The following is a 23,068-nucleotide window of genomic DNA, read 5'->3' on the forward strand; positions in this document are numbered from 1 at the left end:
TTAGAGAATCAGCTGGCCAGGGCCCTGCGCTCGAGTGGAAACAGGTTCAGAAAGGTGAAATACATTGCCAGAATAATGTCTCCCATGACTCGTTCCAAAAGGGTTATGGCATGTCCAAAAACTAGTCATGTAGTTACATCTGTCTGGTGGCAAGTGGGGATTTGAGTGGTACAAGGAGATGAAAAGAGTTGAGAAGAATGACCAATGGCAAGCGAGACTAAAGGGAGAGATCCCTATAATATGTTCAAATGGATTCAATGGGGATTGAGTAGGACATAAAAAAAAAGACATGGGAACAAAAAGTATTGGTTCACGAGGAAATTTTTTGATAACTTGATATGCTTTATCCTCAGAAGATGGAGAAAAGGCATTACTAGGCAAGGGGCCTAGTTTAAGCAATGAATACCAGAGGAGAGTAGCCTCACTTTGCTATATAATATTGTATGCATTATGCCAGGAAGTTTGGAAGATAAGAATTGAGGAGGACAAAGGGATCCAAAGGCACCTGCTACAGTCACTAAGAGTGACCAGACCATTTCCAGGAAATTACAGTTGTGTGTTTATGACTTGTTGAACAGGTCACATACTACTCAAATTATCATAAAATAAGTGAATCTTCTTCACGAGCTAGTAGCAGTCATCTTCAGTTAAAAACTAGAAGAGAGTTGGGTCTTGGTGGTGCACCTCTTTAATCCCAGAACATGGGAGGCAGACACACTTGGGATCTCTGAAATAGAGGCTAGCCAGGTCTGCAGAGTGAGTTCCAGGCCTGACAGGGCTACACGGGAAAACCCTGTCTCAAAAAACCAAAACCCGAACCAAACAAAACAACAAACCACCAAAACCAACCAACCATTCAACTGATCATCCAGTCAACTAAACCAAACCAAACCAAACCAAACCAAATCAAACTAAACCAAAGAGTCTAGAACAGAATCCAGGATAGACTGGACCATGCTCATTAAAGTCACTCTTAGACTGCTGTGGAATCTCACACCCAACACCTCCAATCACTGTCCCAAATCCACTACTCTTCTTGCTTGCTAATCCAAAGCTGATCTTGCTTTTCTAGTTTCTTCAATCCCAATACAAACGAAGATTCAAAGGGATGCCCATACATAACATTTAACTGTATCTCTTAGGAAAGCTTGACCTGATAAAGTCTTTAAGTTACACAGAATCACAAAGGGTTACCCTACTAAGGGGGAAATAGAAATAAAGATGATAAAAAGGAAACACAAAACTGACTGCAGTCCAGGCTAGATTTCCTTCATTCATTCATGTTCTGGGTAATGTTGACTGACCCTGCATGTGCTGCTGTTGATAGGGCTGGGACACAGATGGCTATAGTCAAGATTCTCTGGTTATGGGTCATCCTTTTTCAAAAAGGGATCATCTTACTGTATTATCAGATTCTGTGAGATGCTATATATGAGTTTGTCAGTGTTCTAGTTTGCTCTTCCGTAGTTGTGGCAAAACACCATGACTAGAAGCAACCTGTGAAGGAGAGGGTTTCTTTAGCTTATATATCCCGAGTCATACTACCGGGGCAAGTTAACTGAAACAAAGCTGGAACTTGGAGGCAGGAACTGAAGCCTAGACCATGGAGAAAAGCTACTGAATGGCTCATTTTCTATGTTTTGCTCAGCTTGTTTCCTACACATCCCAGGACCATTATCTCAGGGATGGTATCATCCACAGTAATTGATACAGTAATTACGTAAATATTTTTGGTGGAGTTTGTCTGAGATATTCCCATGTAGGTTCTCTTAGTCACTCAAAAGACAGATACATCATGGAGCCAGTTCTGTCCACTTTACAGATAGAAAATGAAGTCACTAAACCATTTGGAAATTACCCAGATTTCCCTGCCACCTCCATATCAATCACCCATCAGGAAAATCCCCCACAAGCCTGCCTCAAGATGACTCTAGTAGGGGCATTCTCTTAAGTGACATTTCTTTTCTCAAATGACTATCTACTGAAAATCTGATAACAAACTAACCAATACATTCAGAAAGTAATGTATCGTGAATATGTATACAATTAACATAGTTGATAAATGAAAAAATACATGCAATGATAACTAAATAGACATCTGATGATCTCATCATATAAACAATATTCAAAAGAGAACTAAAAGCCTTTCTATAATCCTTACTTATAATACTCTAGCTTACAATTCATCTCTATTAAATACTTAATATCTGTTGGGTTGCTGTAACTTTTCTGATGTCCTCTCTATATAATACCAGAAAAACAGAGAAAGATGTTTATATGTTTGTACTTCATTGCATATTCCTTCAGGAATATAACATACCTATTTTAGAAAAATTGAAAGAGATGTTACAAATGAATCTATGTAGGACTCCTGCCTAGAACCTGTCTGCTTTCTTCTTGATGTCTTTTGTCACCCTCTCCATACAGCTCAGTTTTTCCCCCTTCCATGATGACTGCAGATATGGGATCTCCCCTGGTGTTCTTGATTACACAGTAATAAGAGCCCCATGGTTTTCTCTTTAATTATAATCTCACTCTTCTCTGTCTGTATGACCACCAGACACCTTGTAATTTAGGTACCCACTATAAAAATCCCCAAGCCCATTTAAAAAGAACCAGAGTTAGATTTGGTGGGTTGGAACTGATGTCATCTTTAAATGTTATCCTCTTAGTTTGGTCTTATGAGAGTTTTCCAAATTGATGTAGGAGGTGATGGCTCTTCAGCTGGCACAGGTAGCACTGTGATGTGTCACTGGTATGAGATGGCAATGGAATTGGGGGAAATTTCTACAATGGCTTTGTGACTTTCAGTTCCTCACTCTGTTAACTGGACAGAACCAGCTCCAGGGCGTGTCTGGCTTTTGAGGGATTAAATCAGATGCTACATGAGACTTTCTGAAATATTTGTGTAACAACTGTACTTTGATGAGTTACTATACAATATATACTAATCAAAGGTTTTAATTCATCATGAAAATTATTCTTGAATGAAAATGCATTTCAAGTGCCTTTCTCTACTTATTTTTGTTTATTAATAAATGGTTATGTTTTGAATGTGTATGTGTGTCATATGTGTGTATGTATGGGCACAAAAGAGGGGCTAAAACCTATCTTTCCTCAAGGGTGATGCAAATGTGTTTTAAGTTGCAAACAGGTATTCTCACTGGCCCAGAGCTCACCAAGTTAGGTAGACTGTGTGCCTGGTCCATCAACTCCCAGGAGTCTGCTTGTCTCTACCTCCCTAGGCCCTCATGATTAAACATCAAAATACATGTTGGGTGGCTCTTTGCAAAATTCACTTATGATAATAATTATGTTAAATGCTTAATATAAAAAACTTTCCTTATAGTATGCAAGCCCATGATTGTGCTTATTTATTTGTTAATTAAATCTTATTTTAAATGTGGTTTCTTTGGATCTACCTTGGGTCCCCACATTTTCTGTGCCATCTCCTCAGCTGAAATTTTACATCATAAAGTTTAAGTTGAGTTCCTTCAGATAGCTATTAGTGTCTATAAATTTGGTTTCTGCTATCGTCTTCTATGCCATCTGATCTGCTACTATTGAGATGTTGAACGGTTCCTTTTTCTTCTATCTACTTCTTAATAAAGAGCAAAGCCTTTAGCCCTGTCTTAACTGTTACTCAATGGGTGCTGTTACACATTTCTGAGGTTTTAGCGCTATAGTGATAAGTCTGAACTCCTGCATACTCCAGCAATGTGTTTACCAATCACCATATTAAATACTGGGGCACAGTCAGAGGGAAAAATTATTCTAATGGAGCTGACAAAGTGGTGAGGAAGACAAACTATAAAAACAATGACTCAATTACAATTATCCTTAAGGAGAAACAGCTTAATTAAAATGTGACAATTGAGTGATAGGAGCCCAAGGACAATATGACCAATAGGATCCTGTTTTCTGCATCCTCAAAACTAATATGAGGATAAAATGATAGATGTGAGGGCCAGCAATAGAGAACACTAAACAGAGAGGACACTTGAGACAGAAGTCACCAAGAGGATTTGGGGAGTGTGAAGGAAAGACAGAGGCAATAATTAGCTCAAGAGAAGGAAGAAAATCCAAACTATGAGTCAGTCAGAAATTAAATGAGTGCCCAATGAAGACCCTCAAGTGTAGAGATTACAGTTGCTAGAAAAAATATCAAGGTTTTCCAACTAGGAGAAGGCTGGCCATAGGTAGTTCTGAAGTTGGGCATTAATTATTCTCTATCTCTCATAAACACAGAAGTTTAGGTATTTAACAGCCATGATTACCTAGATCCTTAGTTGGCTGCACTGTCAGTATTAGAATCCTGAGAACAACCATATCTGTCTGCCTGCCTGTCAGTCTATCTATCTATCTATCTATCTATCTATCTATCTATCTATCTATCTATCTATCTATCTATCTAATGCTTTAACCTGTGTAATGTTTTCTGATTCTGAATCTATCAGGATTATCTTCTCGCCCCCATGGGATCCACCTCTGTGATGTAGGAATGTACCGCTGTGACATTAATGGATGAAAATGGTAGTTACTAGTTAAGCAACTTCCTTACTCAGAAATTTCAAATGCAACAACTAGAGGAGCAAGACTTCACTTTTCAGACTGTTTCAACTTTGATTCATTAAGTTAATTAGCATTACTATTGTGTATGCATGTATGACTAGTGTGTAATCACAGATGTATGCCTGCCACATCTCATGTGTGGAGGACAAAGGGCAACTTTTGGGAGTCAGGACTGTTTTTTCCCATCCTCAAAGCTTGGGTAGGGGCACTTTTCCTCATGGGTCCACATTCGTCCTCTTTCTACATTTAGATTCAGAACACTTTGCTTTTGATTTGGACTTCATTTGTATACAGGATGATTTATGAAATATTTCAGATTCATTTTGAAATATAAGCATGGAAAAAATTGGTAAAAGACTGTATTTGATCTTTCCTATAGGAGCACTAAAAGAAGAGGGTCTCTATTGATAATTAGCATCATGAACAGATGGCCATCACATGAGGGTGAGTTTTGTGTGTAACATAAGTTTTGGCCATTTCGAAAACAGCATAATTTTTAAAATTAAATAATGACTTAAGTTATGGTATTGCCTTGATTAAGCATCAAAATGCATGTTGGGTGGCTCTTTGCAAAATTCACTTATGGTGATAATTATGTTAAATGCTTTATATGAAAACATTTTCCTTGCAGTGGTGTTATTGCCTCAGCAATAGCATAGTCCACAGAAGTACAATCTGAAACTTCCTAAAGGTCACTACAAACTATTTTGTTTCTCGACTAAGATTTCTTTTCAAATTTCCTATTAAAAATTTCAAAAGAATTTACAATTGAAACTTCAATATATATTTCATGAGGTAAGTTTTCCCAAGCCATTTTAGAAGTAAAGCTGTGTTGTGGATAAAGTGCAAGAAAACTGGGAGGTACTTTCTGTGTATAGAAAGCAAACAATAAAGAAACATTTGAAGGATTAATGTGTTTGCCAAAAGAAGTGCTATTAGAGAACAGGCAGTAGACTTTTGGAAAATATGCTCCACAAGAATATATTGAGATCAGTATATACTATGAGAAGCTTAATAAAGTGAGCAGACCCAGGGATATTAGCAGGACTCCCCCCAAGATAAAGCACACCTGGCTTTAAAAGACAGGTAAACAAGAAAGCAAGGAAGTATCTTCTGGGGAGGGAGTGGGAATGGATGAGAGATGGAGGAGGGGAGGGTATACAGGATGATACAGGGCAAATATGAGTAGCATGTGAAGATACACAAGTGTCAGGACGACACCCATTACTTTATAGGCTTATGTAAAAACAATTAAAACTGGGCAGGATGCATTCATATATTTAGGAATACATGTGTTTGTAACAACAACCAATGGAGAAAAAGAGGTATGTTAAGGTAGGATAAGGTTTCTGTTCTGTTCATCAGCAAATTAACAATTAAGCATCAGTATACATATTTAATAGAGGTAAAAATGAAACGGTATTTATATGCCTAAAAATGGAGATGCTGCCTCCAGATTTAAACTCTCAGCGATGGCTCTAAGTCCATGCCTACCTCCTTCTGAACAGGATGGCTGTGAACTAATTCTCTGAAACTGTAAGCAAGTTCCCAACTAAATGCTTTTTTAAAAAAGAGTTGTTTTGGTCATGGTGTCTCTTCAAAGTAATAAAACACTGACTAAAGAAAATACCTAATATGTGCTTTAAAATATATACGAACATACTTTAGTCAAATCAAGTTTTCTTCTATGTAACCAGAGCACATATTTATAATGTATTTTATCTTATTACATTGTTTTTCTCAAATAGAATTTTATATTTTGAAGAAGGAATTCTAATCTTGACCTTCATTCTTTTGGAAGATACTTCCTATTAGAGACAAACACATGCATGGGGGAATCCTTGATCCATAACAGACACCACTCTGAGAGTCATGAACCAAACTTCACCAAGAAACATGGAAATATACTATAAAATTTCATAAATATAATATATAAATTAAATATTATACTGTAGTTGATACCATAGTTTGAAACCCATTTTCCACACACTTATCAGAACTAAAACATTGAAGTGAAATTTGGAAAAAACCAATATTTTATATGTTACTAAAGTGATAGAAAATTTAAATGCTGGAAAACAACTAAGGGTCAACATCATCTTTGAGATTTACAGTCCAGGGCTATAATCCAAGTCTCTAATTCTCCTCCAACATTTAACTCTCTTTGAACCAATTTTATAAACTTTCAAATGAAACTTTAGCAAAACTATAGTAAAACAAAATCTTCACTACAATGCTTTTCTTGAGACACAAATTCAGTGGGTCTAACCCAGAAGGAAATGACAGTATATTCAGACGTCATCCTCTAATCACCAAAATGCAGCCAATATAAATTCCTGCAATTCTGTCTGCCCAGTCACAACTGAACTATATTTTCCAAATCACTCATATCGTTAACAACCAAACTAAAAGCACATAATTGCTTGAGAGAGTGGATTTCTCATAAAATGACAATCCACTCACTGACATTGAAAGCATCTTAAAAAGTCTCTAATCACTGATCACATACATTTCATTTAAATATTTATTTCCAAGCTAAGGGATTGTTTTTACTCATTCAATCTGTGGGTATAAACACCCTAAGGGAGAATGAAAAAAAAATTTTTTAAGTGAGTTGCCAAGGAACTGATATGAGAGACTTAGTATAAATATTCTTGGATAAAAATTATGAAAATTCAAGCAGAAGGTCTGTTCAATAAATTTTGTGTTCCAGACTCCATTCTAGTATGAGACATTATTGGAGATTTAACAATACAGTAGGTATTGATGTCACTAAAAAGAGGAAATAGAAACCTCCTACTCTTAATACAGAATTATCTAACGGAGGGATAGTTTTAATGTATGTACTTTCCTGATAACGCCCAATCAGAAAGTATCATCTCTTCCCCAATAAACAGCAATCACTCTCTAAAGCCTTTTTCTTTTTGTACTTTAACATCTCTGTCCATCTGCTCAGTCTAGTCCATCCTAGCACTCGAAGAAGATACAGTGCTTAGCTTGGGTTTCAAAGCCTCGTGGGTTTCTCTTTAATTCTTCTGCAGTCTCTTCTTCCACTTACTCATATAGTTTCTCCAGCTCTAGTCACAAGAGCTCGATTTTACTGCTCTAAATATACCCCTGTTCTTGCCTTGGGCCTTTGAACTTGCCAGTTGCCCTATTGACATCTAGCTCTTTAAATAGTTGGCATGCTCTTAGAGATGACAAACATCTTCTGCTCAGAGATGCATGACATCCCTAACCTCCCTAACATAGCCTCTACCTTTCACCTCATTACCATCTGAAGATGAGTCTCTAATGTTAATTTCTTCACTGGGTTTTATGAATAGAGAGCAATGTCTTGTAGCAAGTCAATACATCTTATAAAAAAAAAAAAAAAGAAATCCTTCTCTAAGAATTTTAAGTTAAGGTCTGGCATGGTGGTACATACTACCTTTAATCCCAGGACTCAGGAGGCAATGTCAGGTAGATCTCTGTGAGTCTGAGGCCAGCTTAATCTACAAAATGAGGTCCATGGAAGCCAGGGCTACTTAGAGAAATCCTCTCTCTAATTAATTAAGTTTTAAGCTAAGTCATAACATTCTTCGATTCTGTACATAAATATCTACTGATAAAAATGTCTATTTTGCTGCTCATCTAATATAATGCTTAAGGATATTAAAGGAAAGAGAACATATGTTTTAAAAGGGAAACACCGAGTAATTGAGAGATGCAGAAGTTGCTCAGCTACACTGAATTTGGGTGAATCATCTTAATTTTTCCAGGCTTACCTCTGTTTGTTTGCAAAACAGAGGATTGATTTAAAATTAAGTCAAAAGTAATTTGCCAGTTCTAAAAGTCAAGTATTAATATTGCATCAATTTCTGTTACAGGATTCGGGTACATTTGTAGATTATGTGCTTAAACTAAACTGTCTTTTAATGCCTCATTTTCAATCTTTCCAAATTATGTTTAAAAGCAGGAAAAAGATTGAGTATTATAACGGTCCTTAAAATTATGTTGAATCAGGCGGTCTTCCTTCTCACAAAAAGGAAATATAGTTCTAATTATTTACATAAATCTCAAATTAAAAACATTCCAATAGAATTAAGAAAGATTTAGTTTTTGCACAAACATTTAAAGGCAGGAGTTATCACTATTTTTTCAAGTGACATAATTTTTTTTTCTTACACTTTCCAGTGAACTCAATCCAAAACAAGATTTTTTTGTGGGAGAAATAGCAAAAACCTCAGGAGCATAATGCGCCACAAAAATGCACAATGTTTTTAAAAAGTAGTGTGAAAAGGAGAAATAGCCAGAGAAGACAGAGAGGCCAACTCTTAATATTAATACAACAGTGATTTTTTTTTTCTTTTAAAAATTCTCAAGGAATCTGAAGTCAAAGTCAGTTTCCTTCTCTTTTCCTTTGACAGTACTTGTGACTGAACCTATTCTAGGCAAGTGTTGCACCACTGAGCCACACCCCTGGCCATACTAGTGATTTTTAACAATTGTCATTCAAATGCATCAATCAAGAGTGGGGTATAATGCAACTAACTGTCAAGGTTTGCTACATAATGATATTGGAAAATAGCTCAGGAGATACATGAAGCAGGCCATTTTGAAAGAAAGAAAACAAGCAGAAAGGCATGGAACTGAACATCTCTTTCCTACCCTGCCCTGGCAACAGTCCTTCCCTGCTCTAGCAAAAGAATCATGGAACTAACTTGACATTTTGTAGGGGAACCCACAAGAGCAGGGATGAGAAACATCTTAATTTCAAATATTCCATATTGGAAAACTGTGAAAATAAAAATAAAAGCTGAGGTGAAGTTGAATTATCCAACTGTTACCTCTACATAGTGGTGAAAGAGCAAAGGCACAGTAGTTTATGTTACATGCTTTTGCATCATGCGTTATGCCAGAAATAGGTGTCACTAGCTTAGGTTTACACGCATATACACACAACAACATACATATGAAAAATGCACTTGTAGTTGCCTCAGTTTCATCCTTTTTTATTATTTCCATTCCTCAAACACTCCTGGCCATCACTAATTTTTTTTATTTGGTTGTATGTTCCATTGTTTGGTTTGCTTTGGCTTGGATTCTTTAGTAGTTGACAACTGGGAGAAGAAACTAATACTATACAAGCATATTAGCTATATTTTCCACAGATGTAATTTCTCTCCACATTTAAATTTACCAATCTATAATACCTAACACATTAAAGTCAACAGTAGTTATTTTTTAAAAATCAGTAGTTTGTTAACCTAAGGGATAAACAAAAGAATATGCTTATTTTTGTTGCTGTTGTTATTGATCATTGAGAGGCAACCAACCTATCTGCAAATCTGATATAAACAGACATCTTATCCCACACCAACCAACTCTATACTTTTTTTTTTTTCTGTCTAAACACATGACTCACTATAATGATAGAGTGTTGCATAAGCTCATTCTGGACTGATTACAGCCAAAGCTAAATGGTATGAGACAGGCATTCCTTAGACTCGTTATAGCTCATACTTGGCCTCACTCTTAGGCATTTATAGCCTGGTATACATTCATATCTTCCAGAAAGCAAGCCATTGAGGCCAAAACGTAAACTCCTAAAACATCAAATTGGCATGGTCCATGAACAATACATTTACTGTAGAGAATTTTTAAAAAAGCTAATATTTTTATTATAAACTATGCATCAGATAAAGAGCTAGATGCTTTCCTGATGAGATCTCATGTAAACTCTGTAGTGAACATGAAGGAAACAACTGGAAAACTGCCTTCTCCATTAAAGGCCAATGAAATTAGCAGAAGGAAAATCTAATGCAGATCTCTCCCGGATGTGATGTTCAATGAAAAGGGAAGGATGTACCATGAGGCTAAATCTAGAAAGAGGAAGCCAATGTCCTCTCAAAGGTCACTGAACAGCAAAGACCTGAAATTTCACATCAGCATTGATAGCAAATGTGGACATCATGGAAAAGCTACCGCCACTCACCATAGTGCATGTAACAGTTTCCTTTGGTAGGATCCAGCTCAATAGCCTTCAAGAAGAACTTTTCAGCCTCACTCTTACGACCCTTGAAAAATAGAGAAAATGGATGCTTCAGTGAAGGATCATGGTGGATTTTTTTTTAAACCGTTGGACACAAATATACTAATGTCTACAGATAAACCATGCTGGGGAAAAGCACTTATTTTTAATCTAAATGAGGGTGACTGAAGGAGAATTTGTTGAGAGTAAAGACTGATATCAGGATTCTGGGAACATCATGAAGAGAAGAAGATGATGCTGAGCCCATTGAAGTGGAAGTGATCAAAGACAGGGCTGGGGAACTGACAGTGTTTTTTAAAGTTTCATAGAAATAACAAGGGTAAATGGGTTTACTAAAACAAACAAACAAACAAACAAAACCCCTGCTATTTTCTGTTTTCTTTAAATGTGACTAGTGCATGTACATGTGTGTGTATATATGTAGATGTGTGGGGAGGCCAGAAGACCATCTCAGATGTTAAGTATTTATTTATTCTTAATTCACATGAATAAGAGTATCTCTCTCTCTCTCTCTCTGTATGTATGTGTGGGTGTATGTGTGTGTGTGTGTGTGTGTGTGTGTGTGTGTGTGTATATGTGTGTATGTTTGTGTACCATGTGAATGTGCATGCAGGATGCCTACAGAGACCAGATGAGAATGCTAAATCCCCAGAAATTAAAGTTTTTTATTAGCTGCCATGTGGGTTCTAGACATAGAACCTGGGTTCTCTGCAAGAGCACCAAGTACCCTCAACTGCTGATCTCCCTCTCCAGGACTCAGCCTTCATACTAAGAGTTGAGCTCAATAACTTGCAAGGATTTCAGTAACTGAGCTACTGCCAAGCTCTTTCATTTAGTGTTTTACTTTCTAAAGTATTTATTTTATCTTTCTAAAGTATTCCCTTGGTTCACATCACAGCTATTACTGCCAACAGGAGTTATACACTGGGATTGAAAATGTAGTATTGCTCCTATCCTCAAGTTCTAGTCTGCTTGTCTTATACTAATTCCATGCAGAGGCAGAGGAGCTAGGAATGGGCTTGACACTGAAATTCTAAATCCAGAAGAAGGCCTTGCTCATCCTTTCTAACACTGGAGCAAAGTGTGTCTGTAAATGAATATTCAGGACACCATTAGAATCTGAGGGAAACATCTAAGTTAGAAAAACAGCAAGGTAGACCAGATGTCATAGACCTATACTTCTGAGATCCCTTGCAGTCAAGAGGCTGAAGGCAGAGGACACCAAGTTCCACAAGCCAACCTGGGTTACCATGGTAGCTCACAGCTAACCTGAGAAAGGATAAAGACTCTGCCACCCAAAATAATATATTATAAAGGGGGCAGATGGATATACATCAGAGGTCTACCGCAAGGCTCTAGGTACAACTTCAATCACCAGCAGCAAGTGCACGTGTACATGCATGTACATGTGCAAGCATGCATGCACATACACTCGCAGACACTCTACTACAGTAGAGAAACAAGAGTTCTGGTCTGTGCTGAAGAAGGGTTCTTCCCCATGGCCATTTTCATTTCTGATCCTTCCAGCACACTGTACTTTTGGAAAAGTTCACCCCATATAGCTCAGTGATCCCAAATGTTAAACAGAGCAAGGTTGAAGTGAGAGAACACAAAGAAAATGAACGATAGGGTCTACAAAGCTGCAAGTCTTTTCCTTGGGGTGAAGATGGAACAAACATGAGTCCTGAGTGATGAAGGCAACAGTTCTCTTGGACTCCTCCCCTTTACCACGGACAAATATTCCTTTGGGGATGTAATCACTCCATAACTTCCAGTGAGGAAACAACGTCATGACTTGGAAAATTTCCAACAATTACTTCTCATTGCTGCTATCATTGAGAACTGAAGTTCTGCTAACCTGGGACTTAACCAGAAACTACCTTCCCTTCTTAGCCTTCGTTTTAAGCAAATAGTGAGGGACCCAACAGAAAAACAACAACAGTAAGGCAGTAAGGAGAAATGTGTTTATAGAATACATTTAGTTTTCTTGGAATAATATAATCCAGGCTGGTTGTGAAGTGATGTAGTCTTTTCGTGGTAATTGCTTCTTCACAATGATCCACAGTAACAAATGAGGGGCCAGGGTAGGAGAGAACACTAAGAAGATATTTTCCAGAGTTTTCCATGGTCTGGCATGACAGGAATGAAGACCTACATGAACTCTTAAGTGCGGCATGGTCCCAGGTTATGTTCAGACACCACTGACTACAGTAAATATCTGCATGTTCCCTGTAGTTTATATACCACCATGCACCCCACTCAATGATTCAGTTTTCCTTCACATGTGTCTTTTAAATTGCAGACCACGTTCTAACATGAAATGTGTGAAAAATCGCACGTTCCTCTCAGTCTATGCAACTTGAACTAATTTCTCTGAGGCTGCTATGGCTTTGTTCATTCCCTCCTTTACAAAGAAAAGTCATAGAGTTGCTACATCCTTCACTCACTCACCTTCCTAATTCTAGGGATAAGCCTTCAGTCTCTATACTTATAACTGCGGATAACCTAGTACTCAGAAATCAAACTTCCAAAGTTATTTCACTCCGACAATGGTACTGCACACAATAACTCCTCTCAAACAGCCAGGATCATCCACTACCCAGTGACTCCAACCATAATGTACCACAAGAAACTGGGAGCATGAACAATTTTATATATAAGTGTCTGTGGCCTTTTATAAGGTAACAGCAGCAATTGTACCATGTTAGAGTTCCTTCAGTAATTCACTTAGCTATGAAGAATCCAGCAGCCTTGTGTCTGAGACAGAACAGATTCTAGGTGAGCAGAGCAATTGTACATTTTATATCTAGAAGACTCATGGAAAACTATCCCATCTTTTAGTAGCACTTTGCCTTATTACAGAAAGGTGGACATAGGTGGAGTACAGAGAAACCATTCTCCATGATACTGTTATCATGGCTGTATCCAATATCCATTTTTCCAAATTCATAAGGTATACAACACAAAGGTAGAATTATCAAGTAACTACCTCGTTCATTTGTAACAAATGTGAGCTACCAACACCAGCCAGCTAAATTATAAGGAAGAACAATTTGTAGGAAGAAAGCAGCCTCCACTTCATAGAAACACTGTAATTGCTGATTAGCAGGACTTTTATAAACATAAAACTATTTTAAAAATAAAAGTACTAATTTTTTTTTTAAAGTAAAAGCGATTGCATGGTCCTTTAAAATTACACTATGATGATACAGATAAAGGGATCGCACTACCTAGGTACATTAGAAACATGTAACCAATGTTGCTTGTTATTTCAATATGTATGCACACACACATACACACACGTGTAATAGAGTGCTGCTATGAATAAAAGAATACGTTTTGCTGTATACACAGCTTAAAACACATGCTCATTCTTTACATCACCAGGACAATCATACCCTTAGAATTTATAGAAGAGGTTAATGAAAGCTATCAGTGGTAAAGTGCCCACAAAGTTGGTATATGTGATTTTTTTTCTTAAAAAAAAAAAAAAGGCTTTGAACTGTTTTCCACTTAAGGTTTTAAAGACAGAAAGGAAGAAACTAGATCCTGTATCAATGTCACCATAAACGGAGTGGTAAGATGCTCATGTATCAAACCCTGGTGAAAGCACAGAAGGAAGCTATAAAAGTGTGTATCAGTTCTCGGGGGACAGTGGTTTGTGGTGGGACTCAGTTATTAAAGAAAGCTGAGACCCATAATCTCCAATATAAGAGGATTCTGGAGATGTCTCTCTGGGTGAAATATTGCACATCTGCCAAATACACACACACACACACACACACACACACACACACACACACACATGCTTTGGTTACTATTCAGTGAAACACCAAACACTGAAGAAAAGAAACACCTCATAAAAGTATCTTAACTTGAGAACCAATCAACTGCCAGGCACCATGGAGCCCTAGGAAAAAAAGTTTCCATCATTGAGAAGTAATATTGGACATAATCAAATTTACTATCTCAACTATTATTAGTTGGGGGCAATGGGAGTTTTAAAATATGGAGAAAAATAAATTTTGGAGGCTTGGGATATAGCTCATCTGATAATGTGCCTCTCATGAATAAGACCCTGGGTTTAAGGTTATATATAGACCAGGTATGGTGGCACATGCCTGGAATTGCAGCACTCAGGAGGTAGAAGCAAGGGTATCATGAGTAGAGGCCATCCTGGGCTACATAGCAAGTTCTAGTCCAGCCTGGGATACATGAGAGCCTGATGAAAGAAAGAAAGAAAGAAAGAAAGAAAGAAAGAGAGAGAGAGAGAGAGAGAGAGAGAGAGAGAGAGAGAGAGAGAGANAGGAAGGAAGGAAGGAAGGAAGGAAGGAAGGAAGGAAGGAAGGAAGGAAGGAAGGAAAAAAGAGGGAGGGAGGGAATGAAGGAAGCAAGGAAGCAAGGAAGGAAGAAATAGGAAGAGAGGGAAGGAAAAAGGAAGGGAGGGAGGGAGGGAGAGAGGGAGGAAGAAAATAAAATGAAGTATTCAGAAACCAAGAAAACGGGACTGTGCTAAGTATTAAAACACACACACACACACACACACACACACACACACCACACACACAAAGTTGCTTAAGTTCATGAGAAACAAACAAGCCCAGCATTCCACACTCCCATGGCTTGGCCTCCCTGATCAGCCCTCATCTGTTTGTGAGCAATGAATCAAATCCAGGTAAGATACTCCTGAGTTAAGCTTATACACCATATTCCACAGCAGGGCATCAGCTTCCAGCTGCCTTATTTTGTTTGCTTATTAAACTGGTGCTAATGCTGGGGCACCTCAGAAACAAGCTACCAGCTGGGTGGGGGTGGGCGCAAAGCCAGTAGCATATCTTTCAAAAGCTAACCAATGCCTTTCAACTACAAAATGTATGGCCATAGTAGGAGCAACATGGGTTTATATATATATATATATATATATATATATATATATATATATATATACATACATAATAATTCTGGAATCTTTTTCTTGCATACTCTGAAAACTACATGCAATGTTAGAATCACACTATCGCATTCTGCTTTAGTTTGATCTACTTAAATTTTTTAAAAGAAAATTTAGTCAATCTGATATGTGGTTTCTAATCCTTATAACCATTCCTATGACTCATCTAGTATATGCATGTACATATGACACAAAGTAGAAGAAAACAAAATAAACAAAACCCCTACCACTCTACAGCAGTGTTTCTCAACCTGTGGGTCATGACCCCTTTGGGGCCCAAAGAATCTTTCACAGGGGATGCTCAATTCCATAGGAAAACACAGATATTTAACATTATGATTCACAAGAGCAGCAAAATCACAGTTACAAAGTAGAAATGAAAATAATTTTATGGTCGGGGTCACCACAACATGAGGAACTGCCTTAAAGTGTCTCAGCATTAGGAAAGACCCACTGCCCTAGGGGAACAAAATAAGAATCCATATAATACTTCATTAAAATGTAGTCAAATGTAATAAAATCTTCCTGGGAAGCCATCTCATGGACCTCACAAGGCTGTAAATCATAGCTCTGTTCCAGCAGGTCAGTTATATTTACAGGCATTTGTTCTAGGGAAGCAGATGCCAAAGGATGCCATTGCTCAGTGTTTTCCTTTCAGCCCTGTTTACATAAACTCAGTGTCTACTACGGTGGACTTGAATACTGTGTTCCAGTAAGAATGATTTCGTGGAAAAATCTTTAAGACAGGAAAGTTCATGTTGATTTTCTGCTAAATGTTACAGACAGGGGTGTAAATTACAGTTTATGATCTTATTGTAGTGTCTGAATTATACTCTACCACCCCTACCACTGAGTCACTTCCAGTTGAGATTTCAACAGTAAGTTGAACCCAAGCCTTAGTCTATTAGTATTTCAAGGCTGATGAAGGAGAAGGTACCCAGTGTTATAAAACATCAGTGCTCCATTAGTGGTCAAGCTGTGTGGCCATAAACACATTCTATCTTAAGCTACTGAGAGGGAAACAAAAAGGGTTCACAGGTTCTATAGTAATGAGTGTATAGGTAATCAACACTAAGGCCCTACCCTTGAGGAGCTAGCTCTCAGTCTAGTCTAGACAGTCCACAGAGCATCGAGAACATAGTCAGTTTTGAGTGTGTTGTTGAAAAAAAATCATACAAGCTACTGGGCAGAAGAATATCCAGTTGGGAGCATCAAGTGGTCAAGACCCCCAGTGACATATGTTATCAAAGTGCAAAATGAAAAAGCAGGCCAGGAAGAGTCAGGAGGCAGAGTGTTGGGAACTATCAACAAAAATATCAGCAAACAGCACATTAAATCCCTCAAGAGCCATTAGAAAGTCCAGAAAAGAGATGCATTGTATAGGGCTCAATTGGCTTACCTGTTGACTTTGGAACATCTATTTTCATTACATACACTTTTGGCAGTGATAAACCACAGTCAGTACTGGATGCCCCATGATCTGTTGTTATCTACCATTCCCTTGATGTTGTTAACTAACAAAGAGTTGAGTAGACTCTGGGAACTGCGATTGAAACGCTCCAATACCTATGTGACATACTTTGGGCAGGGGCCATGGTCATCCACTCTGGGTTGTTTTCAGTTTTAGTGTGTGTGCTGCTGGAGTCAGTACAGGGAAATCTTCGAATGACATAGGAAAACAACCAAGACACCAATAATATGGTTCAGGGGATAAAAAACGCTGACTACCAAGCCTGATAATCAGAGATCGACCGTCAGGATCCACATTGTGGTAAGAGGGAGCTGATTCCCACCCATTGTCCTTCACCCCCATGCATGCATGAGTGAACTGAGTAGGTAATTCACTAATGCAGTTAAAAGCACAGGAGTATTCTAAGTAGAGTCTCTAAGTTATACCTAAGCAAAGGCTGGAGCTCCAGACTTGGAGTGGTGAATGCATTCCATTCTACTTCCAGGGTGTTTATCCTTGTGGTCTTCATGAGGGTGGTCATGGTAGGAGAGCTGTGAAGTAATTAGATGAGTCTTTTCTTTTGACAATAAGTGGCTGATGGGTCGGGTGTGGGTAGAGCATTAAAAAACACTCAAGGATGACTCTGAGATTTTACATTGCATCACTTGAATCAAATGAAGGAAGTATTTATTCTCATAGGGAAGATTTGCGAGCACATCAGTAGGAACAAGCATGTGTAGAGGGCCATTAGAGTTTTATTTGTTTGAGATGTCAAGGCAACACAGACTCTGGAGGACTAAGTCATAAAGACAGGCTGTAGCAAGGGCCACACACCAAGAGTGGACAGGAAATAAAAAGACCAAGTATCTGATGCTTGACATGAGAAGAAAGAAAAGTTGCAAAAAGACCAAGCAAGAATAAAATCAAATGGTAAAATCAAATGCAAAGCACATCACCTACTTAGAGTTGTGGAGTTTCTCATAACAGACAAAAAGCATATAAGAACAGCATGAAAATGTCAGCATTCGGGACTATTTTAAGTGGCTATTTCAAATTATAAGACACGTTCTAGGATGCCCGCCATGCATGATGTGGCTGTAGTACCTTCTTGAAATCAAAACAGTTGTGACCACTCAGAGGAGAACCACACAACTGCAGGTTTAGGAGAATCATACAAATCTATTAATCATCAGTCCCTGGTGGAAGTAGGAGAGTTCTCCATCCATTTCTGAGATTCCAACCGCTCCATTACACTGTCCACAGCTGTGAATAGACCTGGGATGCTGACGGATACAAGAGCAGGGAGGCCAGATGAGGTAATGACCCTAAGATGCAGCATCTATTAGAGCCAACTTAGGCTAGTGGTGGGACTTTCCAGTGACTCGGTTGCCTGTGCATCACTCATGATACTGGAAGTAACCTCTCACCCATCCTCCTGCAACTAACTTCAATAAATTCATTATTTCATCATACTGACTTGGGCAAAATTGTGTCTTGGTCTGTCAAGTTTCTATCTCTTTTCAGTAGTTTTTTTTTCTCATATCATTATGAAAACACAGACTCACATACACACAAACGCAGACACACAAATGCATGGCCATTGCCTTTTAAAAGCATGTATTTAGAATGTTTGAAATTATTAAATATTCAAACTTTTTACCTTCTATATGGCTTTGAAACCATGGATAAGATATAAAATTGTGAAGGCACAAAAATAAAGTGGTTAGCACTTACAAATAATTTATAATCAAAGGTGTTTAACCTTGTCAGACTTCTTGTTATAGTACATTCCAATTTCCTGTCTACATCAGCTCATTTGTGTATCTTCCCCTCAAGCTTAAAGGAATGGTGCACACATACTGTAATAACATTTCAGGAGAGATAATTGATTTGATAAGATTGAACCATATCTTAAACTGCATCCTTGCAAATTGCTTTGACTATTGCATTGTTAAACCAAACTCGTAGTCCCGTTAAACCCAGTATCTCATTGCTGCTTCTTATCCATCCATAATCTTAGTTGGTGAGAACGGTATTTAGATATGCCATTAAAATGCCTGACAAAGTGCAAGTAAATTCGAAATTTTGTTTTAATCAACTTTATAATTAAACTATAGGTAAATGTACTCCAAACTAAGACCTTAAATCCATATGTAACCTTTCAGTTAAAGTACAAAAATATTCATCTACTTTAAGGTAAAAAATTGAATTAAGTAAATCATTATATATGTTTGTTGATTCTCTTAATTCTACAAAATATTGGGTACCCAGCATATGTGCAGTACTGTTAAATACTAAGGTGAAAAGGGATTATAATAACAGGCATAACGCCAGTCCTGGCAAATATATAATTGTAGCTGTATTTGGATGGACTAACCTAAACAATAAAGATCTGGTTTGACCTAGTCAAAGCACACAGGAAAAGTTTCCAGAGGAACTGTTATCTGACATAAAGATCAAAAGATGTATCTGATTGTCTGAGAATGAGGCAAAAAGCATGCTAAGGAGGGGCACAGCAAGGAAATACCTGTGAGAAGAACAAAGGCCACTATGAAAATGGCCAAGAGCAGAGAAGGGCAGAACAAAGCACACCCTGTCTCCAGTCACATGAAGATGCTGTCTACTGTGTCCACTGATCAACATAAAGACAACGAGCTTAATGTCGGAAGTGGGAGAAGGAGGGCCATTCCAGGTGACACAGAAGTGAAGACTAAATACCTGGCATGGCAGAAAACAGAACTGTTTTCTCAGAATGGTATACAGGACAGACATAGGGCCCTAAGCCGGACAGACAGTAACAGCAGAGAGAAGGTATTCAAGGACAGAGGAAGTACAGGTTTATAGCCTAAGGCTAGGAAATCAATCCTAGGAGTGACAGTGATTATTTTGTGATTATCTATCTATCTATGAGGTATTTGAGATGCCCAAAACTTGTGTCAATCACTCTGAATCAAATGGCTAAAAGCAAGGTGAAATATATTTCAAGAAAACTGCAGCAGTAAATCTTTGGCTTCGGACCCCCAGGATAAGAAACATATATTTTTATAATTTAAATATTTTATTTTAAATGTTTGTTATTTTAACTTTTGGTGAGTGGACTGAGTTTTTGTGTTTTTTAAGATTCCTTATTATTACTTCTTTATTAATTTTATTTTTTTACTTATTCACACTACATCCCATTCACTGGCCCGTCCTGATCACCCCCTCCCACAATCCTTCTCCCATCTCTCTTCCCCTTCTTCTCTGAGTGGTTGGGATTATCACTTTGTATCCCCTGCATCTTGGATCTTGGTATTTCAAGATTCTGAGATGTATATTTTACATATCAAAGCAGACCTGGCCTTTAGCTTCTCCCAGTGTAATTAAAAATTAAAAAGGTAAATGAACTCCCCGCCTCAAAGTTTGAGCTTTTCTAGATAACTTTCCATCTATAGATACCACGGCCTAATTATAAGCTCCTAGTTTCTTCAAACTGGGCCTTTTCCTTCTAGGTAAGCTTACCACTTGATTCCTACTTTGCTTGTGACATGTCTGTACTTTAATTGCCATTCGTAATCCCCTCTCTAATTGTAAACCACTTTAGAAGAATTGTTTAATCAACAATTAAGCCAAAGGCCAGATACATGGTAAATGGCCAAAATGCACCAAGAATGTTAACTGTCTGGCAAAAGCAAGGGCTCAAAGCCCAAGTCTTTAAGAAATAAACAATACAAATGGATTTCTTAACAGTTCTGGGGGCTGGAAAGTCCCCCCAAATACTATATAAATGCATATTCTTGTTGGGAAATATGTTGGATGGATGATAGAAAGCACAGAGGCCTGAATGACAGCATGCTGAAAGCCATCAGTGGCAACAGAATTCCTCTCCCAAAACCAAAGCAAGAAATTACTACCAGTTTAATCAGCATTCTGTAATCCACAAGATGATACCAAAAGCATAGTGAAAATGGCGCCCAGCAGAAAGACCTGCTGTTTGCTAAGGTGCAGGATGCCTCTAAGGACTCAATGAAACTGGAAAGCCCTCACTCAAGTCTTAGCTCCCAGTAACAAATGCAACAGATCCAAACACCCAACAGGTTTGCTGCAGTGATGGATTCTGTCTCTTGAACAAAGTCATAAGCATTTGCTCCTCCAGCACGAATGTTTGACAAAGTCAAGGAGTGCTTGGATGCTACACAGACCCTCAAGGCCTCTCTGGAGCTCACAGAGCATAGACTTGACACTGGTGCAGAAGTTTAAGGCCCTTGGGGACTGTTAGTAAAGCTGCCTTGTGAGAGTAGAAAGGCAAGAGCCCAAACAACAGCTGTTTTGCAGCTGGGTCACAAAGGAGAGCAAAAAAATCCTTGGACACCATAAAAGGTAAGCGATGATGGCAAGTGGCTCTCGGTGCCTGCATTTGTCACTGGCAGGGTGCCACCTGTTCTGAAATCCAAATGCTCTCCAAGAGGACAGAGCCAGATGTAAATAATTCCCCAATTTCAATCCATGTCATTTCTTTTCGTTAAAAAGCCTCAGCAATAAAGGATGCGGGAGTCACTTAATTTATTTGGACATAAAATTCTTTGATGATTTACCGGGGACACTAAAAGAAAGCACGGATTCTGAAACAGAAACCTGAGAACCTTGACGGTAAACAGCCAGAGAAAGTCTCTGAGTTGAATGAGTTTCATAGTCTTCAGCAGTGAATCAAAGATCTAATTAATTGAACTCCAGAAGCCTCGCCCAAGAAAGACAGAATCCATCCCCAAAGAAGCAGTTAAAAATTCAGATTAAAGACAAGATAACTTTTTTAAAAAGAGAAGCACTTCTCTTTTGTTTTGTTTTTTTTTTAAACATTTATTTTTATTTTATGTGTCTGAGGGCTTTGCCTCCACATATGTGTGCTATTGTGTACCTGGTGCCCATAGGGACCAGAAGAGGGCAAAGAGGATGTACTGCCTTAGGGTCTGGAATTTCAGAAAGGAGCTGCTTTGTGGGTGCAGGAATCTAACTCGGGTTCTCTGTAAGAGCACAGGTATCTCCCCAAGCTTTTTTTATTCTTGGCTGCTTTTTCTCCTCCTCCTCCTCCTCCCCTTCCTCCTCCTCCTCCCCTTCCTCCTCCTCCTCCCCTTCCTCCTCCTCCTCCTCCCCTTCCTCCTCCTCCTCCCCTTCCTCCTCCTCCTCCCCTTCCTCCTCCTCCTCTTCTTCCTTCCCTTCTTCCTCCTCTTCCTCCTCCTCCTCTTCTTCCTCCTCTTCCTCCCCCTCTTCCTTCTCCTCCTCTACCTCCTCTTCCTCTCAATCCTTCTCCTCCTCCCCCTCTCCATCCTCCTCTTCCTCCTCCTACCCCATCCTCCTCCTTCTCTTCCTCTTCTTCCTCATCCTCATCCTCCTCTTCATTTGCTTATTTGGTTTTAAATTCCATAATCAATGAGAAAACTGACCCATTTCCTCAGGTCTGCTCAACCGAACCTAAGGTTGGGAAACTTTGCTGGGACCAAAAATCAGCAAAATGTAATTTGTGTGCTAATGAACTAACGCATAAACCTCATACTTTGGAAATGGTTCTACTTCTGCTTTTCTTCCAGAAGCGCTATTAAGGTAAAGTGGCCCCTCAAATGCAGACTACTCTAGAAAAGTTCTTAGAAAGTGTGCCCCATTTGTATTGAAGGTGTATATTGCAATCCTAAAGTAATTTCCAGTTTTCCCCAAGATGCTGTTTAGCTCAATTTCCCAATGGAATTACACCTACAACCACTTCCTGTTTCAGACAAATCTTACTATTTGCCCTAATTCTTACCATTCACAAGCATTCCCTTGAATCAGGGGAAAAACACGATAGCTCTTGCAGCAGAAGCATGTCCCACCATAGGAAGCATCCCTGAGATCTTACTGTGGCCTGACACTCCTAACAGAGAGTGCATGAACAAAGACATCTTTCATAGCTCAAGACCTGGGAACTTGTCAAGAATAAAGATTTCCTTTAGCTCCTCTGCTTACCAAAACTGATTATTTTTTAGTCTATTATCATAACATACTGAAATTCTCCTCTTCCAGGAAAAGTTCTGAGCATTTTACAAGTACT

At 38.5% G+C, this 23,068-nt stretch overlaps 1 protein-coding gene across 2 annotated transcripts in view; it reads right to left on the reverse strand.

Moving 5' to 3' along the window:
• Tmtc2 (transmembrane O-mannosyltransferase targeting cadherins 2) overlaps positions 1-23,068 on the reverse strand; it is a 381,875-nt gene that overhangs the window by 74,645 nt on the left and 284,162 nt on the right. The window contains exon 9 of one of the 2 annotated variants that reach the window (XM_021174328.1): positions 10,550-10,631. The exons of the other annotated variant lie outside the window; for it this stretch is intronic. Coding sequence (XP_021029987.1) covers positions 10,550-10,631 — 82 coding nt within the window. The remainder of the gene's footprint in view (positions 1-10,549; positions 10,632-23,068) is intronic. 2 annotated transcript variants of the gene reach the window in all.

This window comes from Mus caroli, chromosome 10 (assembly GCF_900094665.2).
Source record: "Mus caroli chromosome 10, CAROLI_EIJ_v1.1, whole genome shotgun sequence".
Lineage (NCBI taxonomy): Eukaryota > Metazoa > Chordata > Mammalia > Rodentia > Muridae > Mus > Mus caroli.